General features: G+C 40.7%; 1 protein-coding gene across 16 annotated transcripts in view; it reads right to left on the bottom strand.

Moving 5' to 3' along the window:
* Positions 1–20,855, bottom strand: part of TMEM131L (transmembrane 131 like) — a 71,044-nt gene that overhangs the window by 28,981 nt on the left and 21,208 nt on the right. For 8 of the 16 annotated variants that reach the window (XM_083631000.1, XM_083630999.1, XM_083630998.1 and 5 more), the window contains exons 4-8: positions 9,783–9,851; positions 8,550–8,673; positions 7,073–7,189; positions 3,888–3,998; positions 420–497 (exon numbers count right to left, since the gene is read on the bottom strand). In XM_083631000.1, the coding sequence (XP_083487126.1) occupies positions 420–497; positions 3,888–3,998; positions 7,073–7,189; positions 8,550–8,673; positions 9,783–9,851 (499 nt within the window). The remainder of the gene's footprint in view (positions 1–419; positions 498–3,887; positions 3,999–7,072; positions 7,190–8,549; positions 8,674–9,782; positions 9,852–20,855) is intronic. The other 8 variants (XM_083631001.1, XM_083630990.1, XM_083630988.1 and 5 more) reach the window with 1 other exon arrangement.

A 20,855-nucleotide genomic window follows, 5' to 3' on the forward strand; every position in this document is an offset into this window, starting at 1 on the left:
CAGCATACACAGGATGAAAGGGATCAGTGCTTTGAGGAGGTAATGGTCCAACGACAGAGAAATCTCGGCATACAATATAACTTAAGCACCTATTTCCCAGTACAGTGTCACATAGAATCACAGAAGGCAGAGTTGAAAGAGACCCCCGAGAGTCATCTAGTCCAACCCCTTGCTCTGCAGGAATCTCAACCAAAGCATCCATACCCTGGGTTAGCCATTCCATGGAATAGACCTAAAGTTGTCACAGAAGCTAAAATATCCTGAATTAGCCTTAAGGATTCACTGTTGTTCATATACGTTGATGCCCCGAAAACAGTAAGTAAAGGCTACTTCAAGACCACAGCTGAGTCCAGCTCAACTAGCTTAGCTGTGTGTGGCTGGTGTAGTCTCTGATTTAGGAAGAAAAGTATACACTGTACCTTAAAATGCTGATACAATTTGTTAAGTAATCGGCATTCAAGACGAACTTTTAAGTGACTGACATTCCTAGTTTCTGCCTGGAAAAACAAACAAAAAAACCACAGTCTGAAAGAAGGTCAAACCAATATGGTGTGTAGAAGTGTGATGAACTGCTTAGAACATTAGACTAGGACCAGGTTTCAGATCCCCACTTGGCTGTGATGCTCACTGGGTAATTTTGAACCAGTGTCTGTCCGTCTGCTAGGGTTATTGTGAGGATGGGAGGGGGAAAGCAATGTACGCCATCTTGAGCTCCTTAGATAAAAGTGTTATAATAAATGCAATAACGAACTCTACATTTTTATTATCAGCATTAAAAAAAACCAGCCCTGACATTTATATAATTCTGACAACTTTTTATAGTTGCCTTCTGTGTTTTACGTGGTTGACTGCATTGCTAGATACCTAAAATATTTTAGCAAATTCAACCATACGCCAAAAAACGGATCTATTTTCAAACAAATATGGCAACTTATGGTCCTAAATTTGGTCCTCAAGGATACTTAGAGCTTGTATACTCTATATAAATCAGGTATTTTGAAATTAAATTCACTAATGAACAGTACCATTGCCGAAGTCAGCTTTCCATTATACCAATTTATTTTCTGGTTGAGAATCCTTTCAAATACCCATGAGGGGGAGCTATAGCACATCTAATCATACCATTATTTAACTGTTTAATTATTTGCTGGTTCTTTTTTTCAAATGTGAATCTCAATTTCTTCTCCTAAACCCACCACATTTTGCAGGAATTCAAGGTCAAAAGGTGGGAACAATAAATGGTTTTGTCAGTTATAGATACATGAGAACCATCAGAAACCTTCACATAAACATTCACAATGAACAGCCACTTATCCATGCAATAAGAATTGCAGAACATCTTCAGTACCAACTCTTAACGAACAGAGTATCTTCTATGTAGCTGTTATGTTACAGAATAAACTGCCTTAGTATTATTAAATCTAAAGCCAGTACACTTCTGTTGCCACATTTAATCTAGCAAACCTGTTCCCCTTGCTTCTGCCACAGCATGCAGAGCCAGTGATCGAGTTTGCAATAATTTTATAAAGCATTTAAAGTAACTTTAAGAGATAAATACAAATCCATCCGTTCCTGTGTGTGTTTTAAATACTTGCAAACAAAACTTTGTTCTGTGCAAAGCAGACGCATAAAAAGTGGCTCAAACCAGCAGGTTATGATAATCATTGCTGCTGCTGCTGGACAAGCAGCAGAACAATTACATAGATGTTTCCCAACAAGGAAGACCCACAAGCATTGTAACATATTTCACTAACGGTAGGCATGTTTGTGCTCACGTAGCTTCTCCCTTTATAAAATGCATTTAATGCTTCCAGTCAAGTTTTCAAGTATAAACTCAGCACGGTGACATTCCAGCTGGCATTGGCCTAGCAACCATTTGAGAAAAACCAGCCTAATCTTTAGCTGTAGATTTCAAGATTATTTGACTTCGAAGATTCTAACAACATTTTAACACCAGATTTTTATTTTTATTTTTTAAAAAATGTACAAATGAGGAGCTGGGTCACAGAATGCAAGAAACTGGCTATGGCAAAAGATTCAGGTAGGTAGCTGTGTTGGTCTGACACAGTCGAAATAAATAAATAAAATTTAAAAATGCCCAGGAACACCTTAGAGACCAACTAAGTTTGTTTTGGGTATAAGCTTTCGTGTGCATGGTATCTGAAGAAGTATGCATGCACACAAAAGCTTATACCCAGAACAAACTTAGCTGGTCTCTAAGGTGCTACTGGACAATTTGTTTACATTTTAAAATTTATTTGCTGTGGTAAAGTTAGGAAAGAGACCCTGAGCAACACTCTTAAAAAACACACACTAATTTTGAATGCCAGGTCCTTCCCAGAAATGATGGAAATAGTACTGGAACCTGGAGTCTCCAGTGGGACAACTCTGGACACAATGGCACTGCGCAGGATTTGTCCTGGTGCCTGCAAGACCTCGAGTACACCCCCCCCCTCACTAGTCATGAGGTAGTTGAGGGCGGTTACCTATTCCCCTTGAAAAGTACATAGAACTAGGGGAGGAAACTGGTTTATCTGATGTCCTTTCCCCACTTCCTCTTTCACCTCTAGGTGCTTTTTAAAGCTCAGACTGCCACCCAAGCTGCTGATCTGAGCCTTGAAGAGGAAGTGGAGAGAATGTGTTGCTTTCTCTCTGCCTGTATCTTTTTTCTTGGGCGGTGGAGGGGGGAGCAGGTAGAGATTGATCCGGGGGAAAAACCAAGATGCCATATAGTGGTGAAATTAAATATTCTATTCTCAAGGGTTTATCACAAGACACTGTGTGTGTGGCCATAGATTTGGAATACACAAAGGAGCTTATTCAAATCCTGGCCTCTTCTGATCTGCACAGCCTGTCTGTTTGGTCCACATCAGGGTTTACCAACATTTTGGGGCTGGTGGGCCAGATTTGGGGGGGGGGGGTTGAGTGTGTGTTATAGGGCACGAAGAATGAAGGTTACTTCCATACATTTTGCCTGGTATGCGATTTTTGTTTTGTTATTATACTTCCATTTGCCTACAAATCTATATATAATCAGCAATGAGAAAAAACAAAAAAAAAATTCCTTCCAGTAGCACCTTAAAGACCAACTAAGTTAGTTCTTGGTATGAGCTTTCGTGTGCATGCACACTTCTTCAGATACACCAAGCTTGGTATGAGCTTTCGTGTGCATGCACACTTCTTCAGATACACCAAGCTCATACCAAAACTAACTTAGTTGGTCTTTAAGGTGCTACTGGAAGGGAAAAAATTTTTGTTGTTGTTGTTTTTGTTTTGACTATGGCAGACCAACACGGCTACCTATCTGTAACAGCAATGAGAAGTAAGAAATATTATTATTCCAAAGAGCAGCTACTTCTAGTGTACAGTCATACCTCTTGTTGTGTTTGCTCCATTTTGCAGATTCTCGGGTTGCAAACACGGCAAACCCAGAAGTGTATATTTCCGGATTTCGCCCTGCGTGCATGTGCAGAAGCGCAGCTCTAGTTGCGGACTTTTCGGAGTGTGAATGGCACCCCAGAACGGTTCGTGTCCACAACTAGAGGTACCACTGTACTGGAGAGCAGCAAAGGGCAATGCAGGAAATGAAACAAGGACATGTGTGCATAGTACTTGGGGTTTCAGTGGTCAGTTGTCAATTGTGCAACTCACAAGAATGATTATTATTCCTCCCTTTGTACTGTTGCAGAGCAGGATACTGTCAACAATGCTACAATTTCCCTCTCCCCTAAAATATTCTCCCAAGAATCAACAACAATAGCCCTTAAAACCCCATGGTATCATTTCCATTAACATTAAACAGAAAGCTGAGGTACAGTTCTTTTTGAAAAACAAAGCAACCTTACATGGTCCCTAAAATATAACTTTTTTTTTTTAAGTTACTATACCAGTGTCTGTGAGATCTGGATACTGTTGATATGTGGAAGCAGTAAATAAGTATTTGCTAGCTGCTTTCTAGAGTCTTCTGAAATGGTCCTTGAAGTTCCTGTTCCAAAGACCTGGTATAAAACAGTACATTACATTCACTATTTTCAAACAAAAATAACATGCTTTAGCATGTTACATGCTAAAATAGCAGAATATATTGAAATTATTCAGTAACACAGCTGCACCAAATGTTCATATATAAAAACATTTTCAGAGTGCGAGGCCTCCCCGCACAATGGTTTACAACATTTCCCCCCTGTTTATTGCTTCTTCAGCAATATTTTAAAAATTGGGGGAAAGGTTCTGCTTCACTAGGTGATTCCAGGCAATTGGGGATGACAGTCAATGCGATTATATTAATGCCATGTGGTCAGTAAGATATGGCATGTGGTGACATCACAATGTCAATTCAGAGTGAAGGCGATTTCTGTTTGAGCATGAACTAAAAAAAAATAATGCCCAGACCACAGCTACCATTTTGAACCATTTTAGACAATTTTATATGCCATTCCTAAAAGTACCACTTTTCATCTACCTGGGCCAGGTCTGATAAACATAAAAAGAGTAAGAACAAATCTAGGCATTTTATGCATCAAATAGCAAAAGATGCATTAAAATGTGAATAGGACTTTCACAATGAATAATGTGACAGAAGTATCCAAATAGGCTGCTGAGGGAAAACTGAAAGACAAGTGTACTAACATTTGTTTCTGCTATTTAGATGGTTATATAGTATTTTACTTGGGCAGTGGCTTTCTATATGAGATTTCTAAGGAAGAGGGAAGAAGATAATCTCCTAGTAATTCTTGCTGAAGTGATTCCGCAGTGCAAGTTATGAAACTGAAGCAAGGAGATCAAAGACAGAACAGACTTTTAAATTAATAATTGTGGTTCCATAAGTCCACTTTTCTGACAAGTGTTACACAAAAATCCCTCTCCTGAGCTCTTATGAACTATATAGGACTTGGAGAAAGCAACAAAAAAAAAGTATATATATCTCTCTCTGCGGCAATAATCCAAACCAAATGGACAATTTCCCCTTCCCTCACAGAAGCTGGACTGTTTGGTTCCTAAGGCAACTGAAGAGAATCAAGAGGAGCGAAGGCACCAGTGGCAGGAAATTTACTAGAGTAAATGAACATTCCAGGGTAGCCACAGTTGCTTAGTCAAGAAGAACCAGAGGCTTTGCCACCTCAGACACAATGCAAGAGAGATTACCATTTCACAAAAATTAACATGGCAATTTTTTTTTTTACAACTGTACAATCTCTGAAGCCTAGAACTCATTCATTTGCCTTAGTATATGCAAAAAAGGAAAATGGGCATAGCAGATGCAGTGTGGGTGGGCAGGTGGGTGCAAGATCACAGGGGAACAGCAGACAGATGTGAAGGAACCTCTTGCAGCACTATTTCCATGACTTTCAGTGCATGTTTATTCAGAAGTGTTGGGTGAGGCTGTGGGAAAGTATTTCTAGCACTTATTCATGAGATGGGTGCTATAAACAGACGAGGGGGCTATAAACAGAAGGGGGTCTTGGGTATTGCTGCCTGAACAATTCAAATTAATAACTACAGCAGGTGTCACAAGAGCAACCGAGTATCAGCTGCAGTTTTCTAATACTTCAAACATCTGAAGCACTTCATTTAGCACATAGTTTTACATAAGAAAAAGGTGAAGGAAACTTTTGTATTAGATATGTAATTATTTAGAAACTTTTATGATGAAGGCCCAAGTTTTAAAAGCATATATTATATTATATTATATTATATTATTATTATAATTTACACAAGTAAATATTATTTATTTCTTCTTTTTAAAGCCCAGTTAAATGTTACTGACCTTTTGTTTCTCTGTTATTTTAAAATTTTCATTCACAAATTCCACAGTAAACTCTTTTAGAACTCCTTACAGATCCCTTCAGTTTATCAATGAAGTGTTATTGATCCAAGAGGTAGAGTGCGTGCAAACCTGTGACACAATCCAGTTCACTGAGTAAATTCTCTTCTGCTAGTCCCTTTGAAGTGAATGCAACTGAAGGGTGTGTGTATTTATTGGGTTGGTTTTATTTTTATTATGCATTTCATGTTTTTATATTGTGATTTTATGTTGCAACCGCCCCGAGACCTGCGGGCATAGGATGGGATACAAATTTAGTAAGTAGATAATGAACGAAGATCCCAAATTGTCTTATATACACATGCACGATGGAAACTGGTGTACAACACCAAATTTTGCATGCAAAGTTTGAGATCATAGTGAATGCCAAGAGCCCTGCTGGTTCAAGCCAAAGGTCCATCTAGTCACATTATGTCCTCTTGCATGGTCAATAAAATATATATGGGAAACGTGCAAGAATGACACATGTGCAATAGCAGTTTCCTGCTTGTGCTGCTCAACAACTGCCATTCAAATACAATGCAGCCCTTAGTGCACAGGGACCATGAGCAAAGGCACAGCCACACCCTGCCTCTGCTTCAACTGAGGAGTCTTTAACTCATCATGCCACATCCAAGGTTTGGAAGGAGCAGGAAGGCTTTGTGTAGTACACTGCAGTCATCCTGGCTCCAGCAAGCGATATGTGCTATAAGATCCAGATGTCACCGCATAGACAACGGCAGCATTCCCTTAGTTCTCCAACCTACTGAGGTACAGCATAGGAAGACCTTCAGTTACAAAACTGAGGCATAATTCCTTGTATAATCTGTATAACAAGGATTTTCTGGATGTCTCTACACTTTTTTGTGTAGGAGCAAATAAATCGTGGCCAAGCAGGGCTACATATACTTTTAGAACTACTGTATTTAATTGTTTGTAATGCTTAACATGGAATACAAATCTTATTTTTTTCCAGCTTAGAAAGGCTTACTTGAAAATGTACCTACAGGATGGTTGTCTTCAACTACCAGAGGGGAAAGTCGCCCACTTGTTTCTTCTCCAACACGAATGTAGAAAAATTTTAAGCCATTTGGGACCAGAGGAACAGACCCCTTAAAGCTTCAGTCCCTTGGAAATCATAATGTTCTCTGCAAGTATTATTTATTCATGACCAAGAACTGCTGGCAATGTTTCCTGGTTTTGCCCACTATTACGTCATTTGAAAAACAAATTACCTTCCAAATCTCAAGCTGATGAACAAAAGATTACCTGATATGAAAATATTCCATGAGATGAGGTATTTATAAATAATGTACTTTCAAAACTGCCTTCTTCTAATGGAAGAAACAGTACTCTGAAACAATTTTTTCCCATTGCTGGAATCACCTACAGATAAAATAAAAGTATCTGGTGTTCAATAGAATTAATTGCATTAATTTTATTACAGACTTGTAAAGTTTAAAAAGTGGGTCACCACCCACCCCTTGCCCCACTAGACTAAATATAGTGACAGTGGTCCATAGCCACCATGCTCCACTTCACCTTCCTATATGTAGTCTGAAGAGCAATAAGAAACAAGGAGGGGCAGCTATCAAGAGACTGCAGGCTAAGACAGAGGCTGGCTTCAAATGCAGCACTAAAACATGACTTAGCATTATAATCCGTAACAACCAGGAACCTCAGGCTCATATGCCCCCTCCTCCCTTTTCCTTCATGCCACAATGAGAAGCTTTCATGGTTAGCGGCAAACCATAGTAGCTTGCCAATGCATCCAAACTTATATAACCACCGCTATTTAACTTAAACCAGGATTGCAAGTCACTTTACTTACAGAGATACAGTCTGGATGCAACCCAATCATGGTTTAGCATGATATGAATCATAGCTGTCAACTTTCAGATTTGAAAATAAGGGATCAGCAGCCTCACCTGTCCTGGGGACAGTCTACGGGATATTTAACAATCTGGGATAGCAGCAGGAAGCATTGGGAAACGGCGCTGGGATAAGGGAATTTCCCGCCCCCAAAAAGGGAAGGTTGACAGCTATGATATGAATGAGCTTGGGTTTGCATGCTTCCCCTCAGCCCTCTCCTCTGGCTCCAGAGCACAAGGAGGAAATTGGAAACATAAACTTTAAAGGAGCATATCATTACATCCAAACTGGGAACTCTCATAAGTTTAAATGATTGTTTGTTGAAACAACCACAGTTTGACCTTGGCTGGTTTCAACAAATCATAGTTTAAACAAGCTACATGTGTAAAAAACAACAACCCACTGTTAGAAAATAAAATAAAAGCTAGTTCATTAAAAACAAGAAGCTTCTCATAGCAGAGGAGAGTAACAAGGGGGAAAGGGCAGAGTCTTCTGAAGGAGTAAGAGTCACTTGGAGGGCGGAGAATGATTGAGCTGGAGGAGAGAAGACAACTGACAAGGATGTATTGAGTCTTAAGTGTATTGGAATCCAAATGCAGGTGAAGCCACAAGCAACAGGGGCAGAAAAAGCAACGAGCAACAGTGAAAATTAGATACTTCTGAGGGACACAGAAAGCCTTTTTTTTGGGCACCGAAAATGTATGGGAAAATGTTCAGCTCAGCCCTAATAGAAATAAATGGGAAGACCAAGAACAAGCTGATGGCTGGGAAACTAGGAAAGAAAGACCAGTTAGCTAACGCTTTAGGGCCAAGGAAAGCATGAAACTCTGGCACTCTGCCCTAGCATAGTTTCCAAAAGTACATCAGCACTCACCCTGCTATGAACAGGAGACACATGAAAATGCCTAGTAGCTGTAAACATTGAATTCACTATAACATCTTTATCCTTACTAGGATTGTAAGCACATAGCATTTTAGCTTTAGGCAGTCCCAGCAACCTAAGGGAAAGAAGAAAGGGAAGTATTATTGGCAATGGAAAAAATGCAGTCATGTTTTCCACTCCACATGCAAACATAAAGTGTTCAGAAAAACCCCTACAACTTGGGCCCATTGGAATTTAAACCAAAGATAACTTTGGGATACAGACACAATGTGGTTTGGCATGACATGAACAACTCCAAGCCAAAAGCTACCTCCTCCTCATCCAGAGTTCCCTTTTCATGAGAACCAGCAGAACATGGTTATAGCTTGCAGGTAATCCTGGGTCCAACATTTTCACTTGAGGCCCAGGAGGCCTTGATGGCTAGGAGTGCCTATTTCTAATTCCAACTGGTTCACCAGCTACAGCCCCTTTTGGACAGAGATAACTTGGCTATGGTACTCCATGCTCTGGTAACTTCCAGATTGGATTACTGCAACGTGCTTTACATAGGGCTGCTCTTGAAGAGAACTCTGAATGCAGTGGTTCAAAGCCAGATTGCTGACTAAGGCTGCCTTTAGAACTCTTACGGTTGTTCTAAAACTGCTATGTTTGCTGTCAGTTCATTTCCAGACTCAATTCAAGGTGTTTAGTGTGTAAGGCCCTATAGGACTTTAGCCCCCAAAATCTGAGAGACTACCTCCTTCTCTACAGACCTTCTCTGGAGTTAAGATCAGAAGGTGGGCCCCTTTTGGTGGTTCTGCCCTCCTCAGAAGTACAAGGAAGGGCCCCCCAGAAAAGGGTGTTATGAAATTCCCTCCCACAAAGACGTGTCTGCCACCTTCATCTTTCAGCAAATCTGAAGACACCTAGCCCTTTGACACCTGAGATGGTTATTTTCAAGACCCATCCTACTCCTGTGGCTGTAACTTGTTTTAACTGTTTTTAATTCAGAATCTTATATTGTAACAACCAGCCCTGGGGCCCGCTGGTGAAGGGGAGGTGGTGTTATTAGTTGTGTGTTGCAATCCTGCTTGAGTAAGAACTATGTACTCTAAGCTGCCAAGGAACCGGACACAGAAAAGGAGGGTGGAAACATTGTATGCAATGCAAAATGGAAGGGAATTAAAGACTCTTCTGGGGAAAGAATTTCCTGGGATACAGAATAAAAGTATGCAAAATACTCACTGCATTCCAAAATGAAGAATTGAAGGGTGAAAATGAAGGACCCTCCCATTTGCCATTTTCGCAGAGAAGCTGAAAAAGAAGAGAACAGTAATTATAAAACCATATCCCTTTTCACAAGATCTCAGATTATATGTAGACTGTACTGGCATCGCTCGATTTGCCTTTAAGAATACAAGGAAAATCAAGACCATAACTGCCACGCCACAATTCAAAATTAACTCTATCAAAAACTGTTACTGATTCACGCAACTTCACTCTAAAATACAGTCATACCTCAGGTTAAATATGCTTCAGGTTGAGCGTTTTCAGGTTACGCTCCGCGGCGACCCGGAAGTAACGGAATGCGTTACTTCCGGGTTTCGCCGCTAGCACATGCACAGACATGCAAAATGAAGTCACGCGCATGAACAGAAGCAGCGAATCGCGACCTGCGCGCGTGGGGGTTGCATTCTACTCAGGATGTGAATGGGGCTCCGGAATGGATCCCGTTCGCATCCAGAGCTACCGCTGTATTAAGAATACACATGCACAATTAATTATTCCTAGAAACCTGCAAGCACAAACGTGGAATACAGGCCTGACAACAGTCCCATTCAGGCAATCAGCTGAAGGTTTGAGAGCATGTACAGGTGTGTACAGGTGCACTGCCCTCAGTCCCAATGTCCCTGCCTGCTTCATCCTGACCTTCCTACAGATGAAGTGGGCTGAGATGGTGCATACATCACTTGCCTCTATTCCATTTATGGCATGTCTTTGGCTGAATGTCTGAAGAGGGCTAATATGCTTAGGCAAAAGGCTGTAACAACCAAATCAAATTAATAAGGGACAACATAAGCAACTAGGACAGGGGAAAGGGAGAAATCCAATTATAAGCAATAAAATACCATAAACTTGATATACTCCTCATAACAGCTTAACATTTGTACAATTTGTACAAAATTACATCAGATTCTGAAAGTTGTATTCTCCTCCCGTTGCCATTTAGTATTCAAATTTTTATAAGGGATAGATCCAAATATGTATTCTGAACAGAAAGCAGCACAACCCCCACCTTCCGCAGAGAATAGACAAAAATAAATAAATGATGTGGAAGAGATCCCACATCAACAGTCCTCAAACACAACTCCCCTGGTTCATAAATAGCCTCATGACAACTGTGGATAACCATCATGGGCATTGTTCAAAATCAAGAGGACACTTATAGACACTCTCGGGTTAACAAGAAATGAACTCTGATAAAGGTCAGGTTCGCACATAACAATAAGTTTGGCTCACTTAACCCACAGTGTGAAAAAGCATCATGCTAGTACACAACGTATTTGCTTCCACTTTGCTCCTCCCTTGGTGCAATGGTAGGGAGAAACCCAGAGAATTAAAGCTCACAAAGCAAAACACGTCAGCAACGAACCAGGATTTTACTCCTGGAAAAATAGTTATAAATATATTTGTACTATCTGAGGAGAAACCAGAGCATAAAGTTTATCAATTGGCACGTTAAGACTTAATTTAAAAGCCTTATTATTAAAATCAGCAGTGGAGCTTCAGAGGCTCACATAATTCAATATGCTCTCTTGACTTTCTACCCGGCCAACTTGGCACACCTTTCCAGACCACCTGCAAGTTTGTGTTCCTCCCTCTTTTGTTGCTCAAAGCTTTTATTCCTAATATGAATTATTGTAAAAGAGCCGAAATCGGTGATCCTATGGACACTTCCCTGGGGTAAGCCCTACTGTATATGGTACTTACTTCAGAGTAAATATGCATAGGGTTGCACTAGTTTATAAAATAAGATTCTCACAAATATATACATGAAGCAATTACATATGCTCCCCCTCCCCCAAACTATTTTATGGTCTAACAGGTTCTTTGCTTTCTAAAATGTTGATAAATAAAATCTTTTTTTAAAAAAACCAAGCTTATTTTTATCTGCAGTGGGGAAATCTTTCTTGCCAAGTTCTCAGAGGTTTTACATTTCAGGTTTTTTAAAAAAACACACTTTAAAAAAGCACAGAGTTTACCCAAAAACTTACACAGGAGCTTGAACCTAGTTTTAATCATCATAGGCACAATACCAAAGAAAAGCACATGTTATTGCATGCCTAGGTTTGTGATTTTCCCAGTTCACTCCCATGAACACAAGGCCTATTCCATACACACAAGCCTGCAGCTACATTGATTTCAATAGATGCCAAACAGCAACACTGCATGGAAACATGACTTCATAGTTAGTTAGTGTGTTTGTTAATGCATTTCTTCTCCACTTCTTATCCAAGGAGCTCAAGGTGATGCACATGGTTCTCCCTCTCCCTAGCTTTTCCTCACAACAGCCCTGTGAGGTGGGTTAGACTGATTGACACTGGCTGGCCCAAAGTCACCTAGTGAGCTTCATGGCAGAGTGGAGAGTCTCTCAAGTCTTAGGCCATCACTTTAACCACTACACGACCCTGACTTTGTTTTATTTATTTATGGATTGGTTCCATTTACAGACCACTTACTATCTGAATATCTTGAAATGGTTTACACTAGATTAAAATACATAAATATACATCTAAACACAGTAAGTACCATCAAAACCACATAAGTACCATCAAAACATGAATACATAAACAATATCAATATACCTAAAAACAATATTGATAAAAGTCTAAGAGCACTACAAGGCAGTATAATGTGAAACTACCATCAAAACAACACACATCATTCATTCACTCATTCATATAACCACCTCAACCCATCTCATTCATGCTCCATTCCACACAACTAGTATAATCATTCAAGACCTCAAACATCTCCATCAACCAACCACATGGATCTACACTACTCTCTAAACCAGAGAGCCAGATTTGATGAAGTGAAGGGCTGTGAGGGCCGACCAAAGGTCCAACCAAAGTTGTTGACTTTTTTTTAGGATTGAAGTTGTTGACCTTTTTGTTGTTGCGTTTTTTGGGGGGGATTTTACCCCAGGAAATAAACTGCCACAGAGGCCGGATTAAACCAACCGGAAGACCTGATTAGGCCCCTGAAATGGACTTTGGACATGCCTGCTCTAAACCATATGACAACCCACAGTCAAGGATTGCTGCCAAGCATATACGTTACTCTCCCAAACTCTAAAGTAGCACTGGCCTCGTGTCCCACATCCCCGGTACCATCAAATACTCTCCTTCCCTTCTCTCACTTGAGAGGGGCTGAATTCTATACCAGAGCAGGCTTTCACCCTGGAAAATATGAAACTACTTCCTTCCATCCATCCATCCATCCATCCACTCACTCTCAACTACATAACTATAACATGCATTGCACTGCACAACCTCAACTCTTGATAAGTACCAAATCAGCACTGGAAAAAGTCACAAACACCAGTGACACCTTGCTGGCCAGCATCTCATGCTCTGGCTACTACTCCCCCATCCCACCCCAATATAGGTGCTCATCAGAGAAAGGCGGAACTGTGTTAACATCAAAATTGAGCTCAACAAAACTTCTGTCATCTTGTCAAGTCATTGTTTGTTTGTTAAAAAACAAAACACTGAAAATAAGGTTTTAGGAACCATTTGTCCAGATCAAGAAAAATGGACTAGAGAACTAGTTCTTCCTGTGCTTAGGTTTCATGACATTTAAAGTGACAGGCACAGCTGTTTCCCATGTACCTCCTCTGGTAGCAGACCATTATATTCAGATATGGCCACAAACAAGAACCATTTAGTTTACTACAAAACATGAAAGAGAACACGTTGCCTCTAAAGCAAAAAAACCCATAAGCAGACAGAAAGGCACTTTAGCTCCAATCTTCAAAGTAACCCCCACTGTTTTTCCAGGTGTCATATTAGGGATAAGGCTTTAGGGATAAGGCTTACTTATTCCTCTTCATAAGTGAACAGGAGAGCAAATACAGGAGATCTGCATGCATAAGATCTGGCAATTTCAACTGTACTTAGGGAGGGGAGCGTCTTGAGTATTGAATAATGGGCAGGTTTTGTGAGTCTAAGGGCACATGCTCATTTACTTTTATCTGCATATAGCACCTAATATACTTGACATACATTTATGAACATTAGGTGATAATGAAATCTAAACAACATAGTGTTTAGCATAGCCTCTCATAGTGCCAACATGTAGTAAGAGAACAGGATCTAACGAGCTTACCCGCATTCTGCAACCTCCAGAACAATTTGTGTGGTAGATGTCATGTTTTAACAGAGACTTACATGTGTAGACCCAAGTTCCTGTGATCTCAATCCATGCAATTTATACTGCCTTGCCCTGATGTTAGATTTTATAACCAAATATGTGTTAGCCTCCAATTTGTGCATGCAGACCTCTGTTCCAATATGTACATGTCAGTTGGAAGACTAGTCTTGCTTAACTCTGATTAGCCATTGTGCATAGGCACAATGTAGTCTAATATCAAACAGGGTGCTTCTGGGGGGCGGGGATGCCAAAGCTTTTGTTAACGCTGTGTATTAAGTGCTTGTTGGTGTTGTTGTTTAGTCGTGTCCGACTCTTCGTGACCCCATGGACCAGAGCACGCCACGCACTCCTGTCTTCCACTGCCTCCCGCAGTTTGGTCAAACTCATGCTGATAGCTTCGAGAACACTATCCAACCATCTCGTCCTCTGTCGTCCCCTTCTCCTTGTGCCCTCAATCTTTCCCAACATCAGGGTCTTTCCAGGGAGCCTTCTCTTCTCGTGAGGTGGCCAAAGTATTGGAGCCTCAGCTTCAGGATCTGTCCTTCCAGTGAGCGCTCAGGGCTGATTTCCTTAAGAATGAATAGGTTTGATCTTCTTGCAGTCCATGGGACTCTCAAGAGTCTTCTCCAGCACCAGTATTAAGTGCTAGCCCTGTGCTAGAACTTTCTCATCATCTGGAAGTTGGAAATAAGCCGCATGAGGGCCGGAGTCAAGTGAGGGGGACCATCTAAATGGGTGGGGGCACTAGAAGGATGTCAGAGGGGGGTGGGTTGATTTTCTGAGATGCAGCAGGAGGGAAAGAGCTCCCCTGTAATGCAACTGAGCAAAATGGCCAGCGTCTATAGAAGGAAGTACCATTCCTGTTCTGGACACACTTGCCTGCTGAGTTGCCACTCCCACAACAGAACAGCAGCTGCCCAAGTTTCCTCCACCCTCCTGGCTCTAGGTATGCTTTATTGCCATGCCCATCCCTCCTTCTCAGACTCTCTCCCCTTGGCAGCATAAGGTGACAAGCAGGCAGACAAAAGGAACTTGCAGACACACTGCTCTGGCAGCAGGCAGCTGAGAGTGCTGCAGGGCTGAGGGGGAAGGGATCAAGCAGCTCTTTTGCCTTCTCTCACAAGATCTGGCCACCACTTTCTCACTATCTGCAACACTGCTGCTGCTGCTCTGCGGAAGATGCTTATGAATAAAACCATATTATGCACTTACGCCCGTCAGCAGTGGTGCAAATAGAAATGTGTTTTAAAAAACAAGATGGACAGGGCATGTGAGATAACTGACAAGAGTCCCCAAACCTACAGACACTTTATCAGTTTTACTCATTGAAGAGTAGAGAGAGATGGTGATGAAGACGCTGGCACGGAATTGCATTTTAAATGTAATAGACAAACACAAAAAAAGGAAGGATGGAATAAGCAGAACATGAATGGGTCAGGATAGGAAATGAACTGTTTCAGGAGAATGTCACCTGGATTGTTCACAAAAAAAACCCAAGTGACCTAATAATGAATAAAGGGCTAATGTGGAAGCACTCCTTGTTTGTACTTTTAAGCACTATAGGCATAGTGAAAAAGAGCCAAAAAGTAGGTGCCCATGAAAATATTTCCCTAGTTACTATCATACTAGTAGTGAAATGAATACAAAGCCATAGGAAAGTAACAGAAGAGTTAAAAATACATTGTGTTAGCATCATAGCATGTTGTTGGGTTTAGATTAATTAGGGTTTAAGGCTCATTGTGCTTAAATATTTTCAAGCCAGAACTCTAATATTTCACCTTCTTGTATATGTGTTTATTACAGCAGTGTGGTGTGAACTTAGAATCTCATCTCCCAACAGAAACTGGGATACAGAAAGAAGTGCAATGTAGTGGCAAGGTAATAGGAAGTTAACACACTTGATAAAAAGGCTATTACATCCAACCAGAAGTAGTTACCTCATTTCTCAACAGAAATTGGGAAGCTGAAAGGAAATGCAAGGTAGTTTCAAAGTAATAGGAAGTTAACACACTTGTTTAAAATGTCATTACATCCAGCTACCTGTTTTTGTGTGCATGTATCTACTGATCCTATCCCTATTTCAATCTTTTCAGAACCAGTTTAAACTAGGCCATGAAATATTACACATAGCCTAAGATATCTGGAAATGCAAAGTCAGCTAGATCAGTTTAATTATTAATACAGTATCCACATTCTGATAATAACATGTCACTATAAACTCTCCTGTTGGTTGTCAATTAAAACCATATTTTGGATCCTTCCATTTTCTTCATAAGTGAAATAATACAGATTCAGGAAATAGTAGGATACAGCTATGACCTGATAGACCCTGAAGGATATGCAATGCTTTCCAGTGCATGTGATATATACTAGCATGAAGAAGTAAATTGCTTCCCTTCCCCCAATTCCATCCTAAAAAGGGAAAACAGCCAAATGGGAAGCTAAACAAAGCCTGAAAAATGTAAAGCCAAGTCTTGTGAACTTGCAAATTCCCATATGGTTTATACATTTCATTTGACATATCTCAGCTCCGTCAGAAAACAGCATGCGATTTTGCATGTCATGCAAGAGTAAAAATTCAATCACAACTAATTTGTACAGAATAAAAGCAACAATATAAAATGTTACATTCAGGAGCAGCGTAATGATCTCAAGAGTCTTCAGCATGAATCTTTTTTAAAAAACAGGAAATAAGAGTGATACATGCGGTTGAGAGTATGATATTTGTGTAGGGGATGGGAGTCAATGTTATAGATATCAAGTCAGCCATGAACAGAACACTGGGTGGCCTTAGACTCTCATTCTCAGGATCCCATCCGGAATGCAGCCTGGCCCTATTATAAACCAGACTGAGCCATTCATATTGGCTTTGAGACCTGGAAGACCTGCTCCCTTGCCTTGCATTTTTCCATCAGGCCTGGCAGGGTGGGGTCCTGACTCCCAACTACAAAAGCTGAAGCTGCTGAAGAAACCAGAGATCATCTTGGCTGCCTCTTAGTACAGATCCAGGTCACTGAGTCTGAGCTTCCGCAGCTGCCACCTGCCATGAACCACCCTAGGCAGGATTGGTAGCAGCAGCAGCAGCAACAGCAGCAATGTCCTATGCTTAAGATAATATTGTATTGTCTTGCTAAGTATGCTGTTTTAAATGTGCATTTTACATTTGACTTCCTTTAGTAATGTTTTCTCTTGAAATGTTTAAGATTTAAAAAATGTGTTAACATTACATGCGCAATCTGTAGTTGATCTCCTTTGCAATGTTTTATTTTGGAATCTTTTAAGATAATATTTTAGTTTCCTGTTCATTCCGTTGCTTTGAATGTATACATTATATTTGACTTTCTTCAGTAATGTTTTGTTCTGGATTGTTTTATTTGATGTTTTAATGCAGGTTTGTAAATCACTTTGAGGTGTTTTATTTCCTTAAAAATATAAAGCGGTATAGAAACGAAATGAATCATCGTCATCAACTTAATCACAGCAGAAAGAGTACATCACTATGGACTGGCTGGGTGACTCCCACACCACTGAAGCCTTTGCCACCAGCTACCTGGTGGGTGCTCCATGGCCAGGCCAGAACTCTACTGACTGGGCCATGAAACACCTCAGGTGGCTTAATTACTCTTCAGATTGAAGTGGACCTCCTGCCACACTTAAAGAGTACAGCCATGACTAAGGTCAGGCAACAGGGGAAAGAAGCCTTATACATGTCTCCCAGAAGACTCAGCTGACCAAGCCTCATGATACTGTGTCACTGGGCTGGATGAAGTCTCACGGAACTTGTCAGTGGCTGTAGCAAGTGGTGGTGACATGGCCTGCCTCAAAAGCAGCAAAACTGGTGGGTACCTTACAGAGTTGTTTTAAGGACTATCAAGACAGCATGTGTGAAGAGCTATACAAATACAAAGGACCTGTTTTTCTTATTAGTAACCAAACTGCCACACTACAAAAGTGACTATTTATCTTATTGGGCATATCTTAGCTGTTCATTAAGTCAGGTGACCGTGGAACAGATTAAGTGTATTTACACAGCGATTTAGCAGAGCAAATGGCATGCAACACTACCTCCAAGAGAGCTGCTTGTCAAATCATTATTGACCTGATCCAGTGGCATTTTGCAACTCCGCGTATGCGTGTCATATATTAATCACTATCTGGGGTGGGGGTGGGGGGCTTGAGCGTGCACACAGAGCTTCACAATTAATTTCAATGGAGAGACAGTTCTGGACATATTCTTTGTAAGTTGTTACCCTGAAGCAAAACTCTTCTACAGGAGCTCCCATAGTAACACAAACATCCTAATACAAACACTGTTACAGGTGTTAATTAACCCAAGCAATGCTGAGGTGTTTGAGGTAGCATTTCATGCTACTGTGCAGTAGTCACTGTGCTAATTTTGCATCTATTTCAGCTTTAACATAATTATCACATTTCTTTTTTTACATTTCATTTCCATGTGTATTATGCCTACCAACAGAAAATGGCATTTCAGCCATATTATAAAGTAGGCTCTGGTCCACATGCCACAATAAATTTGTTATTTTGGAAGGTGCCACACTTTTCTTGCTTTTTTAAAACTGTTTTGAACTGCAGCCTTTGTTTTTGCCACTACAAACTCATATTTTACCTGCAACTTTATAAATCTATATTGCCACTTTGCATATCCTACCAAATGAAATTCTAATGGTTTCTATGGTATAGCTGGTTTTTTCCCTTAAGCACAGGGTAGAAAAGGCCAACCATTTTTATACTATGAAATGGAGATGAAAGACAGAATTTTTTTTGTGCTCCTACTGAAGTTGTTTGCAATGCATGTTTCTTTATCAGTACTCTGCTTAGTGGTAAGATAAAGACAACATGAGTAGCACAACTTACTGCTAAAAGCAAGTCAAAAACATTCCTCTAGCATTCTTATAATCTACTCAAAGAATAGGTGAAATTGTTTGGTATTCAAAATCCTACTGCTAAAGTTATAAAAATGCACTAAACTAAAAAGAACACCTATTGGCTAAACAAGTGACAGAACTGCTGTTAGGACAGATGTCAGTGTCGATGTAGAAATCAGCACACTCTTACTCAACTTCTGGGACCTGTGCACTATTACTTTATGTGCCCACATTTCAACATCTTGGGCAATCACCCCACACAGCAAATTCATCCAAGACAGTAAACAATATAAAATTCTGTAGTATTAAACCAAGCTTGAAAAACCTAAAAACGACTATGAACCCTCATGCTAAATATGAAAGTGTCTTTTTCATCTTGTGTGAAATATCTCAACAACAACAAATCCCCCGTAGGTTTTCCCCCCCTCTACTTGTACAAGCCTTGGGGCTTTCCATTTGCACAGGTGGTACTGTTTTGGCTACATAATCAATGGCACTTACAACATGAACGTTGGATATAGAGGGACTGATTATCAAAATGTCACGACAGAGCATCTTTCCCCCCACTGCTAGACCAGATATTCAATTTCTGATGGATACCATTATGGGGTTTTTTTATGGGGTTCCCCCTAAATTTTTAATTTAGTAAATTGTAGACTTTAGCTAATATTTGGAGCACTAAGGGAAGATGCCAGGCACAGTGTAAAAATACAGGCTGAGCCAGTTCTTCTGCTTAAGGAGACAGTTGACAGAGGTGCCATCAAAGAACAAAGACAGGTGAGGGAAGGGCCATTGCCTTGACAAAAGATATCGGCCTTCAGTGTCAGTCAAGGTGGGGGGGAGTTCCTCCCCCAGCTGTGTGTAAGCAAGAGACAATAGCAGAGTTGGGAGGGAGAAATTGCTAGGGTTACGGGAGGTGTGATGTCACCACAGGAAAAAAGAATGTCCTTTTTACACACAGCCTGAGTTGCATTTGGAGGATTTTGGGGAAGAATGAGGAAGGGGCCAGAACTCCATGCATACAGGCTGGGAGAGGCTGCACTGAAAAACTGGGGAGCATGACTGGCTTTGCTCTGGCCGCAAGCTTGCTGAAGCTATGAGGGGAGCAACAAGAGACACTAATGGGGTGTAATGTTCTGCACCCCCTACACTGAAAACTCAGCTGTAAATATGTGTAAATAAACCATATTTCTTAAAGACACGACAGTGTCTGCTGTGCCTCATTCCAAAAGAACACAAACCCTGGTTAAGTGCCAAGACCCCTGGAATTTGCTGCCACTCAGCAGAGATTGGGGTGACCTATAACAGTGCACAACAACTTACAGGTAGCATCTGATAGATCTAAACACAAAGGGCATGCCCTAAGAAAACTAGCTACAGGGAGAGTTGAATGCTATGCAGTTGCTTCTAATGTTACTGGGTGATATCCAAGTAAGTTATGCTCAAGAGTAGACGCATTGAAATTAGTCGACTAATTGATTTCAATGGTAATAGTCAATGACTAACACTGAATATCATCTATTATCCACAGGAAGAGAGAACCTAATATCATCACAAACAACTTCATTATGGCCTAATCTACACAGAAACAGCAACTGTAAACTGCTTCTCAGGTATAGGAGTACAGATGCGGATTTTAGTGTGGTGGGGGCATATTCGTGACCAATCTACCATGAAAAAAACCATACACAGGGAATGCTAATTACCACATTATGGGGAAAAGAAAGGCTGGAATTCTGTTACCTCACTTCCAATCTTCTCCTTTATTTTCAACTTTTTCCAGCTGTTCTTGCCTCTGTAGCCTGGTGAGAATCTGAGGCAGGCTAGCCCCCTCTCCCCAAATCAATAAACTATAGTAAAATAGCCATGGGCATAGCCTGGGGGGACAGGGAGGGGCAGCTGCCCCCCAATCAATAAATAGCAAACTGAGGTTTACCCCCCGCCCACCAACAAAAATCCTGGCTACGCCCATGAAAATAGCTGTTGGGTTCACAGT

Source organism: Podarcis filfolensis (genome assembly GCF_964270895.1).
Source record: "Podarcis filfolensis genome assembly, chromosome: 9".
NCBI classification, from domain to species: Eukaryota; Metazoa; Chordata; class Lepidosauria; order Squamata; family Lacertidae; genus Podarcis; species Podarcis filfolensis.